This window comes from Papio anubis, chromosome 12 (assembly GCF_008728515.1).
Source record: "Papio anubis isolate 15944 chromosome 12, Panubis1.0, whole genome shotgun sequence".
NCBI lineage: Eukaryota > Metazoa > Chordata > Mammalia > Primates > Cercopithecidae > Papio > Papio anubis.
The window spans coordinates 61,592,025-61,615,921 of NC_044987.1; the positions used below are offsets into that span (position 1 = coordinate 61,592,025).

The window sequence follows — 23,897 nt, forward strand, 5'->3', positions numbered from 1 at the left end:
TAAAGACATTCCTGGGCCCTCCTTTAAACCAGCTAACAGACAGAGAGAGGAGAAAGTAAATTAATCCATCCATGATACAGTCCCTGAAGCCACCCATGTGCTAGGTGTAATATCCTGGGTACTAGAGATGGCAGTAAATAGGTTATGGTCTTTGCTTTTCCCATGGGAAAAAAAAAGAAATATGTGAGGACAGTACTGTGGGACATGTGCTAGAAGGGAGGGGCAGACAGCATAGAGGCAGCTGAGGAGGGAGCTCTGATTCTGCTGCTGGAGCAGTGAGAGGAAAGTCACTGAAGTCCCCTTGCCGGATGTGACCGCTGGCTTCCAGGAAGCAGGCATTCTGAATGCCTCTCCCCTTTCCTAAACCTCCACCCTAAGGAGTAATGAATTGTGTGAAAGGAGATTTTCTCAGTCTCATGGGTGGATGGAGCATTCTTAGTTAAAGGCTAAGTCCCTCTGGCTTCCAGCCAGCCACACCGAGAACCAGGACACAGCCTGTTTGGGGAAGGGCTCCACAAGCTCTCCTCTTTCTCGGAGCGGGAGACGTGCAGTAAGTATTCTTCCAGACATTTTCCTGTGCATAAGACTCTTAAGTGTACACATTGCTTGTTTACATAAAAATGTGTTCAGCCAGGCACAATGGGTCATGCCTGTAATCCCAGCACTTTGAGAGGCCAAGGTGGGCAGATCGCCTGAGGTCAAAAGTTTGAGACCAGCCGAACCAACATGGAGAAACCCCGTCTCTACCGAAAATACAAAATTGGCCAGGCATGGTGGCTCGTGCCTGTAATCCCAGCTACTCGAGAGGCTGAGGCAGGAGAATCGCTTGAACGTGGGAGGCAGAGGTTGTGGTGAGCTGAGATTACACCATTGCACTCCAATCTGGGGAACAAGAGTGAAATTCTGTCTCAAAAAAAAAAAAATGTGGTCCAGTATAAATGTTGGGTAGATTCCTAAGTGTGGATTTTGAGAGTCAAAAAGGTATGTATTTAATTGTGTTCGATTTTGCCCAAATTGGCCTCCTATAAGGACTATATCCATTTATACTCCCACCAACTGCATATGGACTTGGGAGCCAGGAGGTCTGGGTTAAATCCTGGCCCTGCCACTTGACAGCCATGGGGACTGAGCCTGTGTCCTCATCTGGAACCTGAGAATAAGACTGTGGCTCCAGGAAGCCATATAAAGTGTGTGGCACAGGCTGGTCACCACAAACTCTTCTTACTACCACCTCTCCTGCCTCTTCTCAGTGTCCTTCCCTTCGGAACTAAGGTTCTTGATAGTCTTCCAGGCCCACAGTAACACACAGGGTGTCATAAGGCCCAAGGGAAAGAATGTGTGTGAAGTGCTCTACCAAAAATGTTGAGAAGGGCTGTCAGGACTCAAAATGTCATTTCCATCTTCTGACTTCACTGCCAGTGAAAGCTGCTTTCAGTACTGGAAGCTCCATCTGTGACCAAGGGCAAAGCTTAGCTAACTGCCTCACCCCAGCGTCATAGCTAAATTTTGGTCTCCATGACAGGAACTGACTTGATGCATGATGCAGTCAGGCCACAGGTTCTCAGCACACCAACTAGTTCCCCTTCCTCTCTGACCCACCACCCCAGCCACATTCACAAGCCAGAGACCCAGTGGGAGGGCATCATCTGGCCTTAGCCCTGCCACTGCTTGATGGAAGACCTTTCCCTCTAAGGTACCACATCCTCAATTTTGAAAGGAATGGAATGATGGCTGGGCACAGTGGCTCACACCTGTAATCCCAGCACTTTGGAAGGCCAAGACTGGTGGATCACCTGAGGTCAGGAGTTTGAGACCAGCCTGACCAACGTAGTGAAACCCCGTCTATACTGAACATACAAAAATTAGCCAGGCGTGGTGGCAGGTGCCTGTAATCCCAGCTACTAGGGAGGCTTGAGGCAGGAGAATTGCTGGAACCAGGGAGGCAGAGGTAGTGAGCCAAGAGCATACCACTGCACTCTAGACTGGGTGACAGAGCAAGACTCTGTCTCAAAAAAAAAAAAAAAAAAAAAAAAAAAGGAATGAAATGAGGTGATCTCCAAGGGCTTATCTAATTCGCATGCCCTGGATGAGTTCAGTTTCTAGATACAGAGAACATCACACAAAAAAGGTCACAATATTTGAAATCAGACTTACTAATACACAGACTTCTTTGGATGGCAAGAAATTGAAAAGAAAACAGCCACTGGACTCTCCCACTGGGAACTCAGACAAAATAAACCACTATCCTCTAGGTTGCAACTGCATCCCAGGCTGCTGTATCCACTCACTGCCTGAAGAACCCAGCCGCAGCTTTTGGTTTTGTGGCCAATGACTGCCCAGCCCTCTCCCAGTGGCCTTAGGATGAAATCCAGCTGCTCTGAATCTTCGCATTTATTTTGTTCATTGTGAAGTTGTTTTCCATGACAGAAATATAACTAAATTACAGAAATTTAGGGTTAGAAGCGGGAGGATTGTAATTTATCCCCAAATCCTGCAACTTTTAAGTTTCCTCCTAGAATCTTCCTGTGTTTGCCTTGTTACTGCTCGATCTGCCAAGAACCAAATGAATGCCAAAGAGCATCTTGTTCCTAGACTGTTTTCCCTCGGTCCCAGAGGCCAAAAAACACACTCTTGCCATGTCTGTTTCTGAGAGCTCTGGTCTGGGAATCTTTTCCTGGAAAACTTTTTTTTTTTTTTTTTGAGACGGAGTTTCGCTTGTCACCCAGACTGGAGTGCGACGGCGCAATCTCGGCTCACTGCAACCTCTGCCTCCTGGGTTCAAGTGATTCTCCTGGGTTCAAGCGATTCTCCTTCCTCAGCTTCTCAAGTAGCTGGGATTACAGGCATGTGCCACCACACCCGGCTAATTTTTTTGTATTATTAGTAGAGACGGGGTTTCACCGTGTTGGCCAGGCTGGTCTCGAACTCCTGACCTCAGGTGATCCACCTGCCCCGCCCTCCCAAAGTGCTGGAATTACAGGCATGAGCCACCGCTCCCGGCCTTTCCTGGAATGTTTTATGCTGAAACATAACAGAAATGAACCCAGGGACAGGGCTTACAGCCCTTCTACACTGCGCATAGAACTCACTCTTCACCACTTGCTCCTGTGAGGAACAGAAAAGAGCACAGCCAAAGGAAATGTATTCCAATCCCCAGCCCACCTCAGATTAGCTGTGACTTCAGGCTCATCCCTTCACCTTCTGGACGCTGCTTTCCTCATCTGTAAAGTAGGAACAAGTAGATAGTACAAACTTCTAAGATCCAGGAGGATGAAATAGGGTAATGTACAGATAAGCTGAAAATGTTTGTGATGAGTGAATGTGCCTCCAGTGGAAAAGCCTATATGCAGGCATGGATATGTCTGAATCTCACAGATGGGTCCACATCTGATGGTGTCAGATCTCTCCAGAGACCACCTCTATTCAATTCAGCAAACATGCTGCCGCAGGTCATGTTCAGGTCTCTGGAGCCTTGTCACTGAGGGGCTTGCATCTGGCAGGAGAGATTCAGGGCAACAGCAGAATGAAGCCAGAGACTGAAAGATGACCAAGGGGCAGTAGGAGCACAGGATAGGGGCATCTGTCATTTCTCCCTCCCTGGGGTCTCAGGCTCACTAAGACCTGAGATTGGGCAGGGCAGGCAGAGGCCATGGTCCTCATGCCTACAGAACAGCTCTGCAGAAGAGCCGTGTCGCCTTTGGGGAGGCTTGGGGCAGGAAGTTTCACAGGTGGGGAATATGAGAGCCTGCCCAAGATCTCCCAGGAAGACAGAACTGGAGAGCCCAGAACTAGGCCTCCAGAAGCCCTGGTCAGCCTCTTTGAAGAATCTGAATCCAGTTTTTAGAAAAAGTGGGCATCAGAGGCCTGGGTTCTTACCCAGCTCTGCTGTGTGAGCCAAGGGAGCTGCCCCATCTCTGGGCCTCAGTTTTTATACCCATGAGTGCGGGCCATTCCAGATTTGACCTAGGCACCCGAATTCAGGCAGGCAGCCCCTGAGCACCAGAGTCCTGAAAACCTGAGCACTGACTGCTGAGAGCCTGGAGGAGCTGTCAGCATCCATTTTCACCCCTCTGCTGAACCGGACTGAAGAGACTGGAGGGAGGAACAGCCTTCCTGCTGACATGCCCCTCTGAACTCCTCTGCTCAGTCTGTGAGCTCCTCTTCCTCCTGCCTACCGGGAACTCCTTGGCCTGTTTCTGGCCTTACAGACTTGTTCCTCCAGGAATCACCCCGTCCTACTGGGAGGGGGACCTCCAAGCAAGTTAAGGTGAACATGTGCTCCTTGAGAGAGGCAACTCCACCCGACAGCAGCTGCGTGTGTGGTAAGATTGACGCCCCTAAGGTACAAGGGAAGGCTTTGGTGGAGCCGAGGGATCACCGTCCCAGAGATCAGTCAGACCATTTCCTGAGCACCTCCTCTGGGCTCTCTAAGCACAGTCTCCACTGCAACCCTGTGAAATGGGGGAGAAACACAATGGCACAGCTGGCCTCCCAGGATTCAAGTTCCCTCACTCTCGTGTCCCTGCATGTCCCTCACTTCAAGGGATACTAACTGTCCAGGCTCAGGACCCAGAATAGAAAAGGGCAAAGATGCAGGGAGGGAGTCAGGTTAGACACAAGGCTAGCATCACACCTCTACCCCCGTGGTGTCAGGCAGGGGGCACACCCTGGGGGAGGGGGCATGCCCTGCAGCCCTGCCTAATTGGGAATCTGAACACCTTGCTTTAAAAAGTGTGTAATGCAGCCACAGTCCAGCTGCAGGGCCTCTCTGAGCTCAGTTTTCTCACCTGGGAAACATGGTATCTACATGGCAGTGCAGTTGGGAGGAACAAATAACGCTGCAAAAAGGGTGCAGGGCAGGGCCTGGCATCTCCTAAGGGCTCAGTCACGGTGGCTGTAGGGAGTGTCGGTCTCCCCAGCTGTGTGTCCCTGGAAATTGGAAAGGCCACAGTAGACTAGGCAGCTGGTGACCCCTGGTGGCTACTGGGAGCCAGGGCATGAGGGCTGGGGCAGAGTAGAAGTCTCAGTATTGAAGAATGTTGGAACCCAAGACTCTTAGACTGTTAGACTGGCTGAGTCCTTGAATAAGAGAAGGTTGCTGAGATGGAGTTTCACTCTTGTTGCCCAGGCTACAGTGCAATGGCGCATTCTCGGCCCACTGCAACTTCCTCCTCTGGGTTCGTGATTCTCCTGCCTCAGCCTCACAAGTATCTGGGATTACAGGCATGTGCCACCACGCCCAACTAATTTTGTATTTTTAGTAGAGACAAGATTTCACTATGTTGCTCAGGCTGGCCTTGAACTCCTGACCTCAGGTGATCCGTCCTCCTCGGCCTCCCAAAGTGCTGGGATTACAGGTGTGATCCCACCACGCCCAGCCTGAATAAGAAAATTTAACCACTTAATAAACATTTCCTGAGTCATTCTCTGTGCCAGGCCTGATCCCAGGGAATAAATCTATTCCTATCCTGGCCTCTTCCAAGAATTCCTTGGCTTAAAATGGAGGGAGGCAGATACAAAAGGGGAGCTCAGAGACAGAGGAGGCCTCTACCCAGCTTGGCAGGCAAAGGAAGGGGAATCCTGAAAGAAAAATTTGAATTGGGGGCTGGGAGGGAAGGAGAACATTCTGGGAAGAAAGAAAAGCATGTCTGAGACGCACTCATGATAGCAAGGAATAGCCAGGCACAGTGGCATGCACCTGTAGGCCCAGCTACCGGGGAGGCTAAGGCAGGAGGATCGCTTGAGCACAGGAGTTTCAGACCAGCCTGGGCAACATAGTGAGACCTCATCTCTAAATGAGTAAATGAATGAGTGAATAGCAAGGAAATAAGAGGCAGCTGAGAGGCCAGCAGAGTCACATCCCAGGGGCTCCAAATTTCATGCTGGGGTTGGGGGTGGTCTCTAAAGGCAGCAGGGGAACTCCAAAGGATTGGACTTGTGACCACGACACCCTAGACAGTCACCCTGTTGGGCCAAGCATGGTGCTGTGCACCTGTAATCCCAGCCCTTTGGGAGGACCAGGTGGAAGGCTTACTTAAACCCAGGGGTTTAAGGCTGCAGGGGTTTGAGGCTGCAGTGAGGTTTTGTGTGTGTCTCAAAAGCAACAACAACAAAAAAAAGTCGCTCTGGCCATAGTAAGGGAAAGGATTGGATGGGGAGACTGCAAGTCTAGAAGGTGGCCCACAGTGGCAGGAGGGATGGAGGAGTACTAGATCCAGCAGCACAAGGTCCCAGGGACATGGGGTGCAGGAGGAACAGATCACTTGCAGAGGAGATGATGGCCAGGAGGCAGCTGAACCAAAAGTAGTGAATGGTCTGGAAGTCAACAGAGTATAGGTGTTGCCATTTAACCAACACTGTCTGTCTCCACAGGCCTGTGCCCAGTCCTAGGTGTGAAGGAAGTTGGTTTGCCCCAACTCTGCCCTGTGGGCTCTGCCTTGTAAGCAAAGCCCCAGGCCCAGGTCTGGCCCACAGCTGCCCTCCCCCAGGCACAGACACATAGAGGCCCTACTCTGCCCCACCCTGGGCACTACCTCTGGAGGAAGAACACAGACCCAGTCTAAGGGAGGCCCCATGGACCAAGGACTTTGATATCACTACCTGGGTTTTTAGGATCTTCCCACCAGGACCCCTCTGGGTTGCCTCCCTGCCCCTTCCTCAGAGCTCCTCCAGCCCCTCCTCAGCTTCAGTCTACCCTGGGTGCCTGAAGCAGGTGGGCCTAACATGTTGCTTAGGCCTCAGGACCAGGTTGGACCAGGAGTCACATCCATGGCTCTTTGCCACCTCAGGGCCTTTCTTCCTGCTGTTTCCATGGTTAGACTTGAGCAGCACCTGTCTCCGCAGGCAGAGACTGGGCTGGCTGCCCCAGCTCTGTATGGAAGGAGGAAGGGGGCCAAACCTGGGTCTCCCAGAGCCCACTAGCCCAAAGGTCTCCATATCATGAATGCTGCAAAGAGGCAGGCAGACGCAGTTTAGATATCATTTTTTTTCTACTTGGGGAGAAAAAGTGAGGAGATAGAGATAAAAATACAAAGAAAAACTAGCTTCATTTTTAAACAAACAGGCCAGGTCCTGCCAGGCCTTCTTCCCCATTAAATCCCAAGGCCATCTCCAGTCCCAACCCCAACCCCCGCACGTCGCCGAGGGAAGCTTCAGGCTTCGGGCAAGAGCTCCAGCCCAGGCAGGGAAGTCGTGGCCCTAGTGCCAGAGCACAACCTTCCTGCCCTGGTCCACGCTCACCACGTGGCTCCCGGAGTAGCACCAGGCCACAGCGTTGACAGCAGTGCTGGGGAAAGGGAGGGGCAGGCTTCAGGGGGGCTTTGGGAACTATGCCTGCAACCTGGCTCTGCCCCGACTGCTGGACCTGGGTAGTTTGAGGCCCTCTCTTGAGCCTGTTTCCTCATCTGTAAAGTGAGCTCACAGAGCTGTGGAAAGGACAGACCCAGTGTGTGTGGAAAGTACCTTGTGAACTGCAAAGGGCTCTGGTCGGGTGGAGGGTGGAGGGACAAGGGCTGGAGACTCCAGAGTCCCAGTATGTCAGAACCTGGAATCAGCCTGGCAGGACTGGGGCCAGGCAGGTGGCCAGGTGGAGGCCATGCTTACCAATGGGGTCCCTGAAGTCTGCTTTCCAGTTTCCCGGTGTCCACATCCCAGATGTAAAGGACCCCATCATAGGAGCCTGCCAGTGCATAGCTTCTGTCCGGGCTGTAGTGGCCACAGCAGAGCAAAAAAAGTGGGGGTGGGGTCAGAGAGGAGGGCACACACAGGGTCCAGCAGGGCACACTTGGACACAGGCATATGCTCTCACAGACATACCTGAATACAGCTTTGGTCCAGTCAGAACCGCACTTGAAGCCATCAGCCCTGAGGACAGACAGGGCTGGGGTCAGAACAGAGGTCACCACTAGTCCCTCTGCAGGGAGCTTCCAGAGCTTCCACTCTGTCAAGGGGTTTGGTACCTCAGCAGGACCTGGTCTGGAGGGGCCTCCAGGGAGGGTCCCAAGAGGGTCTATTACAGGAGAAGAGAGGCTCAGCTGTCCCAGCAAAGGCCACAGGGTCAGCAGGCATGAGGCTGGTACCTGAACACCTGGCGGATGTTGCTGACACGCAGGTCGATGACCTTGAGTGTGTTGTCTCGGGAACAGCTGAGCAGGTGCAGCTGGTCGTGGCTGAGGCTCAGGGAGGTGACCCGGCCCTGCACAGGGATGACCTGGGTGCAGTGGGGCCCCCTGAGGAACAAGGACAGAGACAGGGATGAGGAACAGCCCAGCCAGGCCACTCCTGACAGGAAGGGGCCAGGCGTAGCAGCCTTCCCAGCTAACCAAGTCCAGAGGAACCCCAGGGCCCTGGATCCCTGGGGTAAAGGCTGCCCGTAACTCATCTCCCTTCTCCCCACTGCAGCCAGCTGCCTCCATCGAGGAACCTAGACTTTGATTTGAAAGCCAGAGCCCTTGAAACCTTTGGGTCACTAAAATAAGCACCATATCATCTGAGCAATGAAGTCTTGTCTTTAAAAAATGTAAGAGAGAGAAGAAAGGGTTGCAAACAGTAGTTGATGGAGATCAGTCAGTAAAGGCTTGAGGCAGGCCTAGCACTGGCTCTAGCTTTGCTTTTTTTTTTTTTTTTTTGAGGCGGAGTCTGGCTCTCTTGCCCAGGCTGGAGTGCAGTGGCCGGATCTCAGCTCACTCCAAGCTCCGCCTCCTGGGTTCAAGTGATTCTCCTGCCTCAGCCTCCCGAGTAGCTGGGATTACAGGGATCTGCCACCACACTCAGCTAATATTCTTAGTAGAGACAGGGTTTCTCCATGTTGGCCAGGCTGGTCTCGAACTCCTGACCTCAGGTGATCCGCCCACCTCAGCCTCCCAAAAAGCTGGGATTACAGGTGTGAGCCACCATGCCCGGCCTCTAGCTTTGCTCTTACAAACAATTCAAGCCCAAAGTTAGGATCTTTGGTTTAAAAAACAACTACAATAATTTTTTTCCTTTTGATATAAAAGTGGTAACTAAATGGAAAAAGGTACATCTCCATCTTGGTTGCAAGGTCCAGGTGGAGTCCAGCATTGGACCAAGAGCCATGAAGACAGTGGCACAGCTTCCTGGGGGAGCTGAGCCCAGCCAAGAGGCAGTAGCTGGCAGTGCCAGCCCCACAGCCTTGCCTGCCCAAAGTGCCACCAAAACTCGTCCTGCCATGGCCAGAGAAAGGAACAAGAACTTGGGAGCCCTGTCCCCAGCCCTCCCCCAGTCCTCCCCCAGCCTGCGCCTGTCACCTGCTGTCCCAGAACCGGATCTTCTGGTCATTATGGCCACTAATGATGATGTGGTCCCCACACACCACGTCATTACAGTAGGAAAGGACATTGATGGTCCTGGAGCCTGGGGACCAAGCAGCAGACCCCAGGGCCTCAGAGGAGGGTTGTCAGGAGCCACCCCACAGGACACATGGAGAAGCTGAGGCCCAGAACGCAGTGTCCTCCCAAGACTAGAACCCAGGTCTTCTGCTTCCCAGCCCAGGGCTCACCCACGTCTTTTTCCCACCCACAGCCTGTGGACACCAAGAAACCAGGCAGAAAACACCATTGGGGGATACCATTGGGGGACTGGAGGGCCTTGAGAGGTTTCACCCCCAAATGCCTGTGAATCTCAGAGCCACTCCCAGAGAGCAGGTGAGGTCCCTCATACCCTGGCCTGGGGCTCCTGGCTGGTGGGGAGGGGAGGTGGGGTTGGGGCTCACAGTAGGCACGGCCGAGGTCCCACTCCTTCACTGTCCGGTCACGGCTCCCAGTCACTGCCTGGTGCCTTGTCAGCTTGAATTTGGCAGCTGTCACCTTATCTTTGTGTCCAGACAGTGTCTCCTGTACCCCAGCCCCAGGTGCGGATCAAGAGTTTGGCCAAGACCCCATAACAGGCCCCCTAGTCCTGATGTATGACCCCTGACCCCTGACCCCCAGGCAGCCTCCCCAGTCAGGCCTCACCTTGGACTGTGCCTCCCCCACCTTCCAGAGCTGGGCAGCCTGGTTGTAAGTTGCTGCTAAAACCTGGTAGCCCTGGAGAAATGGGAGAGGAAAATGAGAGGTGCTAAGCCGTAGGCAACATCCTTCGGGCCAGAGAATGAGGCTAGGGGCTGCCCCAGAGCTTCCCACAGCCCAGGTCTCCAAGGCAGGCAGAGGAGCCTCCGGCCCAGGGATGAGGATCTGTGTAAGAGCCCAAGGGCCTGGTTCTAAGGTATCCATGCTGCGCCCTCAGGTCCCAGAGCCCCCACCTGTCCAGTGTGGAGATCAGAGGGGCGCAATCCCATGCCACTGGGGCAAAGTTCCTCACCGAGGGGTCAAAGTCCACACTGGTGATGCTGCCACCAGCTCCCTCCAGGGTCTGGTTGACCTCTAGGCGACCTGGGAGGACCAGGAGAAGGGACAGTTGAAATGAGATCCTAACCTCACAAAATGGAGGAATTGGGATTGAGAGCAAAGATCAGTCCCCATTGCCCCCCCAACCCCCACAGGTTAGAAGACAGAATCGCTGGGTCTGTTCTGTGGCCTGGGCTGGAGACTACACCTCCCCTAACTGCTGGCAGTGGGTCCCAGGGACAGCTAGTCATTTCACAGACCAGGCTAGAGAGGACCAGGAAGAAGGGACTATCTGTGGGTCACGCAGCAAGCCAGGATCAGGCCAGCCAGAAACTTGCCTTTTCTAGGAAGCCCCCAGGAACCAGCTCTGACTCCCCAGGACACCCCCTCTCCAGAGCACAGAGCTTGGGACAAGGCCAACAGTTCATACTTGTCCCTTACCTGAGTTCTGAGAGCTTAAGTGATGCTACAAGAGGATCACCTGGTAGACTCAGGGACCTGCTCTTCAAGGGCCTGTCCCTGTAGGACCTCATGATAGGGGACCCCCACCCACCCCCATCAGGGACTATCTGAACTCAGCCTTCCCCATTCTGCAAATCTGGACCCTAGGAGCCAGGAGGCTCCACCCTTCTTCAGAGCAGCGAGCCCCGAGTCTCACTCTTTCCAAGGCATTGTCTAGTCACTGCCCACAGAATATTCCAGATGGAGAAACACAAAGAGATCCAAGACCTCTGCCCACCAAGTGAACTGAGGAGCGGGTCTGGAGAGAAGCCCCGAGTTGGCCTGCAGGGGAGGGCTCCTTACTTCCCACAACATTCCAGAGGTGGATCAGGCGGTCAGCCCCTCCAGTGGCCAGGAGGCTGCTGTTGGGGCCAAAACGAACAGCATTGACCTCAGAGAGGTGGGCATCCTGTGGGGAAAGAGGAGATTGGTGCCCCAGCCCTCCCCACACATATCTCTGTGAGTGCTCACAGGCCTTCCCACCGGTGCCTGTGCAGACACAGCCTGCTGCAGACATGGTATCCCCATCCCCGGTTTCTCTGTCTACACTTTTGAGTTTCAAACCCGGCCCCACCAGGTGTTCTCACCTCTGCCAGGACCCCTGCAGCAGCCTCCGTGCTATGCTACTCTACTCTCCTGCCTGGCCTCCTGGCCTCCCAGCCTCCTCTCTCTCCCTCTCTGGCCCATTCCCCCATCATAACATGCGTAAGTGACTCCCACCACAGGCTGTGGGAGGCAGCCTCCTGCTCCTGCTGAGGAGCCCAGCCTTGCTTCCCTAGCCTCCTGGGACCACCCCTGTGCCTGCACCTCCTCACCACTGCCCCACCCATATGGCTCAGCTCCTCCCTTACCAGCACATCCTGAGCCTGGGTAGGAAGTCGGGTGGCCACACATACAGGGATGATCTGGTATCGCTGCTCAGGGGCTCCCCCAATTGAGTGACCTCTCCTCTTCTTAAAACTGGGCATAAGGTGGGTTGGGGTCAGGAGGGCATTCAGCAAGGCCTTCTCAGGTGGGAGCCTTCAGCTCCCCTGAGGCATCAACCATAGGAAGCAGATGGGGCAGAAGGCAGAACATGGCCCCAAGAAGCAGCGAGCGCATTCCTCAACCCAGCCTTTACCCCAGGAGTCAGTGTGGAGAGCACACAGAGGCAGGCACAGGAGCAGGGTAGGGTTGGTAGGTGCAAAGAAACCTCAGGGCTGGGGTTTCAATCCCAGTCTTGCCACTTCTTGGCTCTGTGACTGAATGAAAAATGCTCATTCAGAGCATTTTTCCCAATTGAGTAGGAGCTCCTGCCCTGCCTGAGGCTGGAGCTCTTGGTCCCCTGTGAGGACCTTGGATGAAGACAGACCCTTGTGATGACAGAACCTGGAAGACAGCTGAGCAGGGGCTGGGGCTGAGGCCATTCACCTGGCTCCTGTCTCCAGGGCCCAACAGACTCACACAGACAGCTGCGCACCACAAGGATGGACAGGTCGAGGCGCAGACACAGACCAAGCCTGGGCTGGGGAACCTGACACACACGTGGGTGCACACAGACACACACACACTTACTCCAGAAGCCCCTTCACCACATCCACACAGTGGGACAGCGTCAGGGAGGTGGCTGAGGCAGACCTGAGACAAAACCGAGAGAGATGTGCTAAGGGACTGGCTGGTGTGTGTACAAATGGCTGTCCATCATCTCCACACTTTGCCAGAGACCTGGAGGCTCGTAACCTCTCAAGTCTGGGACAAGAACTTGACTTCTCCAAGACCAGGAGACTAGGATGACCCAGACCAGTCCCAGGAAGGTCAGGGCAGCAATGGATTTGGTAATGAAAGTCTCCCAAGGTCTCCCTCAGGATGAGAAGAACTGCCTCACCCTACAAGTACCCACCAACAAAAGTTCCTGGGAAGCTGAGCTGGGGCCTACAGAGAAGAGGCGCTGAAGGTTCCCCCAGGGTGGGGAAAGGAGGGAGAAGCCTAGGCTTGCTGGGTGACCTCAGCAATGCCCAGGAGAGGGTGTGTCCTGCAATTACTTGGCCCACAAGGGCTCCCAAGGACTTTGGGGACCAGCATCTCATGCCCCTCCCCACGGTTTCTTCACTGCCCCAAGGCCTGGACACTGGGGACCTGCAAGGAAAGACTGAGAAGAGGCGTTAGGCTGGGGAATGGGGCCCGGAGAGGGGCAGCCTCAATGACAGGCAAATCAAGAGAGGAGACCCTGCGGAGGGGTACCCAAGGTCTGAAGCCCCAGTCAGGTCCCACAAGTGTTAGCACACATCTACACATGCTCATACGTTCACACACAGACGGGCTTAGTCAAGTTTGTACACACCTGTGTCTCATGTCCCTGTGGATGCACATGCTTGTACACCTATGGCTGCACACACATGCCTGGCATGACTGGGCTCTGGGCTTTACCCACAGGTTCCCTCCTGGTGACAGCTATTCACAAGCCTGACACCCCACCCCCAGAGCTCTGATCCCAAGAAGGAGGGAAAGGGTTGAGGGTAGGGGTTCGGTTGGGTGAGATGGAACTGACCACAAGTGGCTCCAGACAATGGAAGTCAGACTAGCCCTGGGAGATCTGAGCTTTCTGGCCTCTCCTCAAGCTCCCTCCCAACCCAAGAGCTGACTCCAAGGTCCAAGAGGAAGACCCTGGCAGCCTCTGGGGTGGGGCTGAGCTCAGAGCTCTGAGACCACCACCTGGGTCCTCACCTGAAGGGCCTCTTCCACTTCTCACAAGCTTCATTCTCCAAGGGCTCTGGCTCAGGGGCTAGAGCCAGAGTCTCGGTTCTCTCCCTCATCCCATCGCCTACAGTGTCCGGACCCCTAGGAGGAGAAATTAAGCTCATAAACGCCAAGGGACCAAGCCAGCCCCTCCCGACCCCAGCACAGGACATGCTGAAGACAGGAATTCTCAGTGATGAGGGTTCTGTGTGGGTACACGTGCAGCGGGCACGCATGCAGGCTCCTACGACCACACGGTCGTCTGCAGGTGTCCCGTGGGCCCCGACTACTTGGGGTCCTCGGGACGCGGCTATGCACAACTACAGTCGGCGGCCTGGGTCGCCGCAGGCAGGCGGGGCCGGGAGGCAGAACACAAGGGTCGGACCGGCCCATCCCCACTCTTACTCGCTGATGCTCACGGTCCGCTTGGCAGCCTTCTTCAGCTCCTGGGACACCCGCGCCTGCTTGGCCCTTGTTGGGTAAAAAGCATCCTGAGAGCCTGGCGCGGCGCCTCGCACGCAGGCGGGGCGCGACCCGGTCCCTTTCTCCAGTGGGCGGCTGCTGCCCGCCTCCCTTCCAGACACAAGCGAGGCCCGACTCTCCCTTCAGGGGCGGGGCCTTTCCTCACCGCTCCTGGCGCTCGTTGCGCAGGTTGCGCTCAGCTGCGGCGCGCGCCTTGCGCTGCACGAGCCTCTCCAGCAGGTCGCGCGCCTCCTCCTGGAGCCTGCGCAGTGCCGCCTCCCGGAGCCCGACGTGCGCGCGCAGCGCCTCGTAGGCTGCCCGCTGCACAGCGTTCTGCGCCCGCCGCTCTTCCACCTGCTGGGCCTGCTGCGCCCGTGCCTCTCGCAGCTGCGCCACGCGGACCTTCAGGGTTGCCAGCCTGGAGGATGGAAAGAGCGGATAGCGGGTCCCGAGCCTCCCCCGTCACTGCCCAGTGGGAATCTGCCTCGGAGCAGAGACCGACCTGCCCATGCCAAACGCGGCTAGCCGGTGGCTAAGCCAGGTCTCCCCCAAGACTTCGCCCTCAGAGCCCAGCCGTTCGGTCCTCTGGCACCAACCGATAGGCTCAGGGGCACGTGGGGAAAGCTCTTGGCCCGCGCCATTCTCCCGCATGGTTGGCCCTGGGCCTCCCCGAGGTGGGCGCGGTCCCTCGCGCTCGCGCCCGCGCCCGCGCCTCACCTGCTTTGCAGCTCCTGCAGCTCCGACTCCAAGGCGCCCAGGGCCACGCTCTTCTCCACCACCTGGTAGGCCATCTGGGGGCGGACAGGTGAGCACGGCGGCGCTGAGGCCCCTCCAGGCCTCTAGTCCCTCCCGGGCCGAAGGCGCTAAGGGACAGTTGGCTGCTCCCCTGCCCGCCCCCTTCCTGAAAAACAAGCCGAGCCCCACACAGGTTTGGGACCTTGCAGAGGGACGCGCTGCTGTTTGTGGAGCAGTGGAAGGCCCTCGGGCTCTGGAGTCAGCCCTGGGTCCCAGTCCTCGCTGTGCTGCTTCCTTTCTCTGCGACCCTACTAGGAACCTCTCTGGCAAGAGCAACCCGCTACGCTGCCTCGCCTGAAGAGTGAGAAGACATCGCTCCGCTCCCAGCGCCATGCAGAACCACTTCGAGGACTCCTAGCGCAGAGGCTGCTAAATGCCCATCCGGCCCTCGGGTGCCATGATGTTCCCAGCAGGCTACATGCTCTTTCCATCCTCACCACACCGGGAGGCTGGTACTGCCACTCTCACTTCACAGACGAGGACACCGACAGAGAGGTTTAAATGTCTGGCCCAAAGTCACGTAGCTAAGAGATTTGAGCCCAAGCCACCTAACTGCATCACCCTCCAGGCTGGTCAGGGGAATGTGAGTTCTGTTCCCCACCCCTCCCTGGGGCCTTCCTGGCTTCACTCAACCCAGGCCTGCCCAAGCACAGGTCTCAGCAGCGAGAAGCCCTGCGCAGAGGCACACAAGGCTAAAATCAGGCATGGACTCGGGGAGCCAGGGCCCAGACTCAATATGGGAACAGCCCTGGCAGCCTAGGAGAGGCAGTGAGGGTCATTTCATCTGCACCCCCGCCTCACTCGACATGCCTTCAACTCAGAGCCAAGCAGGGTCGGTGGGAGAGACAGACCCCAGGCAAGGCAGCTCCCACCAGTGTGACAAAAGAACATGAGGGCCAGAGGCGCCTCTGGCCCAGGCCAAGGCTGGGGGCTCTTATTGCTAATCTGTTTCTGTGTTCTCACGTGGGCCTGGTGAGGACAGACTGAGGAGCAAGGTTGATGCTGCCACCTGCACTGACATGACGCCCTATGTGAGTGAGTCTGCGGAGAGGGAATCTGCACATGCGGGTTGGGGCACCTTTATTCATAGTTGGCCCCATTTATAACATAATTGTTTTCACCACTGAGTAATCTGATCACCACCTCCACTTTCTCACCTGTTAAACTTGCTTTCATTTATGTTGTACTATTATGTTATACCATTCAATATTTTATTGTATGCCTTTCAAAATTCAAGTAGTAGAGGTGGAAAACAGATTAGTAGTTGCCAGGGGTAAGGGATGGTTGAGGGGAGAGGGGTGAATGTGACTAAAAAGGTGTAGCAAGAAAGAGATCTTTGTGGTGGTGAAACAGTGCCATATCTTGATGGTCACACAAATCTACACGTGATAAAATGATAAAGGACATATACACACTTAACACCAATCCCAGTTTCCTGGTTGTGGGTACTATAGTTATGTAAGATGTAGCCAGTGGGAGATGCTGGGGGAAGGGGACGCAGGAACTCTCTGGACTATCCTTGCAACTTCCTGTGAATCTATAATTATTTTAAAATAAAAAGTTAAAGTAATAATAATGATAAATGCTTGTGATGTGTGGAACTACTAGAGAAATTTTTACAAAAGAAAAGAAAAAGCCTCCCCACTGCCCCCATCCACTGGCGCATCCAATGGGTACTGGCTGGTGTGTGTCCAGGGAAGGAATGCTGGGGGCCAGGGAAAGCATCCCAGGCAAAGGGAGCCGGGAGCTCAGAGATGAGAGTGGCAGGAAATGCAACAGGAGCCTGGTGAGCTCAACGGGGGAGCCAGGCTAGGAGCTTTGGAAGATCTACAGCACACTAACCATGGAGAGAGGTAGTAAGACGGGCCTTTACTTTTTACTCTATGGCTTCTATTCTCTTGAGTTGTTTACAAGCATGTTTTGTGTACTGCTTGTCTTTAATGGAGATCTTTTTTTTAATTAAAATATGTCACTCTGAAAGCTGTATGGAGAAGGGACAGGGAGTGCTGAAGGAGTGTTCCAGGGTAGGATGAAAGTTACTTGTACCATGTCAGATATGGTACAAGAAACAGACATTGATGGATTTGGAGATAGTCAACATGACCTTGTGACCAGTTCAGGATGGAGGGCTGGGAAGAGTCAGAGGCGCCCGGGCGTTTCCAGCCTGTGTGAGAACCACTGGGGGGCAGTCACAGGAAGGACAGCCCACCTCATTCATAGCTTAGTCTACAAATAGTCCTTAGTATGGAATGGACTGTGGACACAGGCCCTAAAGATACAGGTTTGCCTTGGAGGCAAAACAAGACATCCCACGGCTTGGGGAGCTCACAGCCCAGAGGCAGGGGGGTGGTGTAGGGGGTCAGATGTTTGAGAATCACCTCTCAAACAAATATTGAATTGGACCTACAACAGCAGCTCTGGGGAAAGGTTCTCAAATGAGTCCCTACCTATGCCCACACTTTTGTTGGGCAGGTGACTTGCCATGCTGTGACTGGCTGTGTATTTACTGGGCTATCACAGTCTCCTTCAGAGGACTGGAAGCCCCCATGGGCCAGCTCTTGTTTATTGCTGCATTCCCTGTACCTTGGATATAGCAACTGTCAATAGATGTTGAGAGAATGAATGGAGAGAACAGAAGGTGATTTGTGTGAGAGGGGCTCAAATCCTGGCTCTACCTCTCCAAGCCTCAGTCTCCTCCTCTGCAACCATAAAGTTGTGAAGGATTAACTGAGACAATGTTTAGCCCAATGCCTGCAGGGAGTCAACTCTCAAAACAGCGTGGACCAAAACAGCGTGGGCCAAATTCTGGGGGAGATGGTGAGCCTGATTTTAGATGTGATGTCCAAAAAGCAGCTAAGCAAGAGGGTCAGGAGCTCAGAAAAGAAGGCTGGGCTAGAGACAGATCTGAGAGTTGGCAAACAGAGAAAATGGGAGTCCGTGAGCCCCAAGAACACCCATATTTAAAGGAAGGGGAATAGGGAGGAGGGAAAGGAGGCAGTGAAGGAAGTTCAGAGGCAACAATCACAAAAATGAGAGGGAAACTAGGAGAGCATGGTGCAAGAGAAGCCGAGAGATACTGTTGCAAGGGGACAGGGAAGGCGGTAGTGTCAGGTGGAGCGTCCACACCCTGCCAATGAGCTAAATGAACCTTACTCCTGTAGTCTGCAAATGTCCATTGAGCATCAACTGGTGCGAGGCCTTGGGGATGGCTGGGCGAGGGGTTAGCCATGGAGTAGTGAGCAGAGTAGGCTAAACAATGTGGAAGGGAAATGGGCTGCCAGGCCCTTGCACACCTAACTCCCTCCAGCTGCTGTTGGACCCACTTCATTGTGGGCTGCCCGGGGCACTCTGACCCCTGCTCAGCTTCAGGTCAGGGCCTGGCACACACTAGGGCTCACTCAATGCTTGCAGCACTGGGCTTGGAGAATGCAGCAAACACAGGTGTACCCCTCACTGGCTGGCTCCCTTGGACCACATCTCTCTACACCATTTTCAGACCCCTTCCCAACTTACCTCACCACAGACCAGCCGGAGCCCCTCTTCCTCCTCCTGCCACTTCACCCTCAGTGTGGCCAGTGATGGGACTTGGTCTGAGTCAAGCCCTGACTCCTCCCTGCCAACCAATCAGAGTGGTGCTCAATGTCCCCCAGTTCACCCAAGTGCCTAAAGGCACCCAAGGGATGCTACATGAAAAGCCTAAAACAAGAGCCATTAACTTCCTCCTGGGAAGATGGAAGCTAGCAAGCCAGTAAAGGAAAAGGCAAGTCTCTAGAAATGAGCTGTCCATGACTCCTCTGCTCCAAGATTCCCCTAGGCCTTGGCCAAGGACCCTTCTCAAGAGCCACCTCCCAGCCGGGTGCGGTGGCTCACGCTGTAATCCCAGCACTTTGGGAGGCCAAGGTGGGCGGATCACAAGGTCAAGAGATGGAGACCATCCTGGCCAACATGGTGAAACCCCGTCTTTACTGAAAATACAAAAATTAGCCAGGGGTAGTGGTGTATGCACCAGGAGGCTGAGGCAGGAGAATTGGTTGAAACCAGGAGGCGGAGGTTGCAGTGAGCTGAGATCAGGCCACTGCACTCCAGCCTGGCTGACAGAGCCAGACTCCGTCTCAAAAACAAAAAGAAAAAAAAAAAAAGAAGCACCTCCCAACTCTGAATCCCAACCTATTCCTGGTTCTCATCTTTACTCCCTCTTTGGAATAGGTAGCAAGACCCTTTCTTTAGGCATCTTCAGGCAAGGAACAGGGAAATAGAAAAAGACTGAGAAAGGGAAAAGACATTAAGTGTAGGGGTGGGAGGGGAAGGAGATGGGACAAATGCAGAAAGATGGACAAAGAAAGTTGGAGGGGAAAGAGATTCTAAACAGCTATCCTGTGGGAAGGCCAAGGGCCTGCCTCCCCCACCACCCCCACCACCCCTGGGCAGCAGCCAGGGGCTGATGAGGCGCTAGGGAGAGAATGAACCCAGCACAGGCAGCTCTTTGTGACCACAGACACACATACACTCACCAGGGGCCCTGGTGGGTGGTGGGAGTGACACTGTTTGGCTCCGGCTGCAGCTTCTTTGAGAACTTGTCCAGCAGCTCAGCCTTCTCTAAGAGATGGTTATCTGGAGGGTGCAAAAGAGTGAGCCTGGGGCAGAGACAGATACCCAGCAGCCCCCTGGCATGCAAGTTATCTCCAGCTAGGATGGCTGCAGGAGCCCAGAGATGCTAGGCATGGGGAAGCTTCTGGCAGGCTGGCCTTGCCCCATGCCTGAGGGGCGTCTGTGCAGCTCTACAGGACCTTCAGCCCTAGCAATGTCCTCATAGCACCGGTCCCCAGGCCCACCGGGAAGAGGACCTGCTCTTCCAGGGACAGAAGGATGACCACTGCGGGGTACTGCCTGCTGAGGGTCCTGAGGGAAGGAAGGGGCCTGGAATTGATTCATCCCTGCCTCAGAGCAAGGTTTAGCCCCAGAAAGTGATAAACCGAGCTCTACCTGTCAATAGCCTTTGGCAAGTCACTTCCCCTCCAAGGGCTCTAGCTTTCTGCACTTAAAAATAATCCCCGGCCAGGCGTGGTGGCTCACGCCTGAATTCCCAGCACTTTGGGAGGCCAAGGTGGGCGGATCACAAGGTCAGGAGATTGAGACCATCCTGGCTAACACGGTGAAACCCCGTCTCTACTAAAAATTACAAAAAATTAGCCAGGCGTGGTGGCAGGCGCCTGTAGTCCCAGCTACTCTGGAGGCTGAGAAGGGAGGCTGGCGTGAACCCGGGAGGCGGAGCTTGCAGTGAATGGAGATCCCGCCACTGCACTCCAGCCTGGGCAACAGAGAGAGACTTCCTCTCATAAATAAATAAATAAATAATCCCAACTTCCCCAGCCCTGGTGTAAGGTACCCCCAGGCTAGAATAGAAAGTCCTTAAGCAATTATTCAGCAGACATTCTGGAGGTTTTGACCCTGGAACACACTCCCTCCCCCATCAACAGTCACTTCCTCTTTTCTCACCAGTTCCAGGGGAGGGCGGGGTAGTAAGCCCAGGCCTAGCTCCCTCCTCATCAACTTCCTTCCCACACTACTTCCCACCTGTCTGTCACCTTGACTGAGGCCCCTGGGCCTGGCCTAGTTCTCACGAAAACCCCACCTCAGCCCCCAGGGTACTGCACCCCCCAGCAAACCTAAAGAAGGTCTCTATACCCAATTAACAAGTAAGAAGACTGAGGTTAATACCTAATTAACAAGCAAGAAGACTGTGACCTGCCCAAAGTCTCAAGACTGGCCCTTCGGTCTGATTTCAGCCCTCCAGGTCTCTCCAGTCCCTCAGACTCACAGCTCCCTGGGGGGGGGGGGGGGGGGCGGTGCCCCCCCTCCTCAAACTGGACGGTTCCACTGTCCGTCTGAGCAGTGGAAAAGTGTGGTTGCTGGAGGTGGGGGCTGGCCTCGAAACCCTGAAGGCAGAGGACCAGCAGCCTGGAAGCTTGCAGAGAAATTTCCCTGGCTAAGAGCAAATTTGATTGTGGGGGTTTGGCCAAGATTAGCCCCAGTGAGAGAGCCGCAGGGACTGTGATTAGACTTCCAACAGCAGACATACAATCGCAGGTGGCCAGAGGCGCGACACACAGGCACACCTGTTCATCCCGTCTTGAACTGCCACACCCCATCCTGACCAGCTGCCCAGAAACAATTCTGAGAGTCCGACTTCGCTGGACTCAGCCGGCATCCGCCAGCAGCCCGGGGCCCCCTGATGCCCCCTCAGGTTGGGTAGGCTGACGGGGAGGTGTTCCATAAGCCTGCGCCAGCGTCGCCTGTCGGCGGCAGAGCCTGAGATGCACAGCCTCCTCCTTAGAGGTTCCGAGTGTCGCCCCTCTCCGGATGGGCCAATAAGTGGCTGCTCTGGACAAGTCCCGCGTTCTTTCATTGCGCTACGGAGACTAAGTGCACTAATCAAGCCCCTACCCCGGGGACTGCCCGGAAGGGGAGGCACAAGAGACCCTTCAAAACCAACACCCGGGGACGCACTTGCGTCTCGGAAGCCCAGCTCGTGGGAGGCAGAGCCCGTCCTGAAGGGCGACGAGGGCGGGGGGGCAGGAGGGGCTTGTCCAGGTTCTAACCAGAGCCTGGATGGCAAGGGGCGGAGTCCTGGCAGTCGGGGTGGGCGTAACGCATAGGCTCAAGGCACAAGGCACAGCGCACTCGGGTCACAAGCGGAGGAGCCAGTCAAACCCTCTCCCCGCGCCCGTAGCCGCGTCCCCTCAGCGACCATCCTCTCAGCCCCGGGGCGCACTCACAGGCCGGCACCAGCTCCAGGAAGAGCGCCTTTTGCGTACGGTCCCGAAGACGCAGCTGCCACACAATGTGGCGTTTCCATCGGGCTACGGGGGCGCCGGGGACGCCGGGCCCAGCCATGGCCGCGCTCTGCCGCCTCTCGGCGCGTTCCTCTCGCCCACGACGGCGCCAGGCCCGGGCGGGGCCTTGCGCGGACTTCGTTTCGCCAGGGGGCGGGCGGTGGCGGGGAATCCCCGGCTTGTCCCAAGAGCGCTCTGGTTGGGAGGACCGAAGGCCGACGCCGGGAGGAGCCGCCTCCGGTAGGAGCCGACGCCGGGAGGAGCCGCCTCCGGTAGGAGCCGCCTCCGGGTCTGAACCGCCGGGGTCCCGCCCGAAATGTTCACCTAAGTGGGGGCTCTTGTGGCTGTAAGGGTCATAAGCAGGAGCGAGGTCGGAGCCTCCGGGGCGGCTTCCCCCACGCGAGTGGAGCGCTCCGGAGGTGGGGCCCTCAAGGTCCGGGTCCCTTAACCCCGTCGCGCCCAGGCGGAGTCCCACAGCTGCTGATGCTCCCCATGCCGCTGCGGTCCCGGCCGCGCGCCCAGTCAGGGACCCGGAGGCCCTCAGCCCCGGGCTCTGCGCGTACACTGAGGGCGCGCGCAGCAGGACAGCGAGATAAGGAAGCAGAGACGGAAGGGAGGAATCCCAGCTTTCCGGGGATGATGGCGTTCGAGTTGGGTCTGTGAGGGATGAAATAGGAGTTGGCCAGAGGGAGAGAGAGGGACTCTAGGCCTCGAGAAGAGCACGTGCAGAGGTTCCGTGACATGAAAACGCCAGGTAGGTGTGGGGCTGGGAGGACAGGAGGCAGAAGGGTTTATGGCTCCACATGGTCGCCGAAATTTTAGGTCCCTGAGAGTAAAGGGGTGCAGCTGCTTTCATCTGGAAAGCCCCTGGCCGGGAGGAGAGAAGGGACTTGCTTGCCTGGGGTTGCAAGGGAGTGGGTGGCTGAGATGGCCTGCACCCCAGCATCCTGACTCAGGGCCAGATGCTTCATCCCACTGGGTGGAGCAGACACATCTCTTGTGGATACCCTTGAAAGTGAACCGTGGGTCGCAGGGCACTGATCAAATCGTCTCTAGCTAGGTGCTAGAGAGCCACCTCTGCAGGCTCAGGCTCCTGTGACACACGAAAGGAGGGACTCGCTGGGCCCAGCCTCACCCTGGGGCATGCCAGCAGGCCCTGCCCTCTGAGTGCTGGCAGACCTGGCCTTCCCTAGGAAATGAGAGAAATTGGGCAACCTTGGGAGAGCAGTGCAGGCCCTGGAGGTGACGAGTCTGTTGAGATTCTGATGGGGACGAGTCAGAGGATGTAGAAAGCAGCGAAGGCCCAGTCGCCCCCAGGTCAGTGTAGCCTGCCCTGCTTTCACAGTGAGCTGGGCTCAGTCTCTCATATGTCACTGTCTTAGACGCCCATGGCCTTTGCACAGGCCAAGCCTGATGTTTGGAACACCATCCCCTCTAGCGGGCCTGGCTCCTAATCACGCATCACCTCCTCCAGGAGTACTTTCCTGCCCCTACACTAAGTTCAAGCTTCTCAGATACAGCCCCAGTTGAGTTCGAGTTATAACTGTCGCCAGTTATCACACCATCCTGTAATCTGTGCAGTGCCGCTTAGGGCAGGGCCTGGGTCCCAGATGTCTCTGTACCTCTAGCCCCAGCCCAGGCCTGGCCTGTCTCTTGAAGGAGTATTTCTGTTGAAGATGGGTGGTAGCATTCAGCAAAAGGCATGCCCAGGAGACAGGCACAGTGCCCATGGAGACCCAGGGCCAGCTGATGACAGTGATGAATTCCCTTTAGAACTGGCTGACTCTTGGGTGCTTGGAGACACCATATAAATAAGGAACTCTGGCTGTGTGCATTGGAGAGGATATTAACAGGGCTTGGCCTGGCTGTGAGGTGCAGAGATGCTGTTTCTCTCAGGTAAGGAGTCATATTGGGGCAGGGTTTCCTAATCCTTTTTTGACTCACAAAATACACCTAGGAAATGTTAAATAAATTGTCATTTTTGAGTAGTATATGATAAAGAAGTGATTGATTTTGACTAAAAATATTCATGTTCTACTTTTAGAATATGAAAGACTGTATTACAAAGATCACTTGAAATAAAATTTTAGATAACATAATATATGGAGACAAAGTTCTGCTTTTTACATTTAACTTGCTGTTTAATGTATCTCAAATTAATTATGTAAGAGAAATATGATTTGACCAATAAATATAAAAAAGTGTTATACCATCATCTGGGGACCTAATGTACTTTACTTTTTTTGTT

General features: G+C 55.0%; 1 protein-coding gene across 9 annotated transcripts in view; it reads right to left on the reverse strand.

Moving 5' to 3' along the window:
• ATG16L2 (autophagy related 16 like 2) overlaps positions 1-23,390 on the reverse strand; it is a 34,670-nt gene extending 11,280 nt beyond the window's left edge. Inside the window, exons 1-19 of one of the 9 annotated variants that reach the window (XM_017948726.3) lie at positions 21,593-21,811; positions 19,328-19,427; positions 18,330-18,429; positions 14,739-14,812; positions 14,188-14,439; positions 13,965-14,030; positions 13,548-13,661; positions 12,399-12,461; positions 11,696-11,804; positions 11,148-11,253; positions 10,318-10,388; positions 9,972-10,043; positions 9,731-9,851; positions 9,267-9,372; positions 8,079-8,228; positions 7,816-7,863; positions 7,603-7,704; positions 4,788-4,929; positions 4,309-4,451 (exon numbers count right to left, since the gene is read on the reverse strand). In XM_017948726.3, the coding sequence (XP_017804215.2) occupies positions 4,428-4,451; positions 4,788-4,929; positions 7,603-7,704; positions 7,816-7,863; positions 8,079-8,228; positions 9,267-9,372; positions 9,731-9,851; positions 9,972-10,043; positions 10,318-10,388; positions 11,148-11,253; positions 11,696-11,804; positions 12,399-12,461; positions 13,548-13,661; positions 13,965-14,030; positions 14,188-14,439; positions 14,739-14,812; positions 18,330-18,429; positions 19,328-19,427; positions 21,593-21,710 (1,938 nt within the window). In that variant the 5' untranslated portion in view covers positions 21,711-21,811 and the 3' untranslated portion in view covers positions 4,309-4,427. The other 8 variants (XM_021926265.2, XM_021926263.2, XM_009186866.4 and 5 more) reach the window with 8 other exon arrangements.
• Between the last annotated feature and the right edge of the window lie 507 nt (positions 23,391-23,897).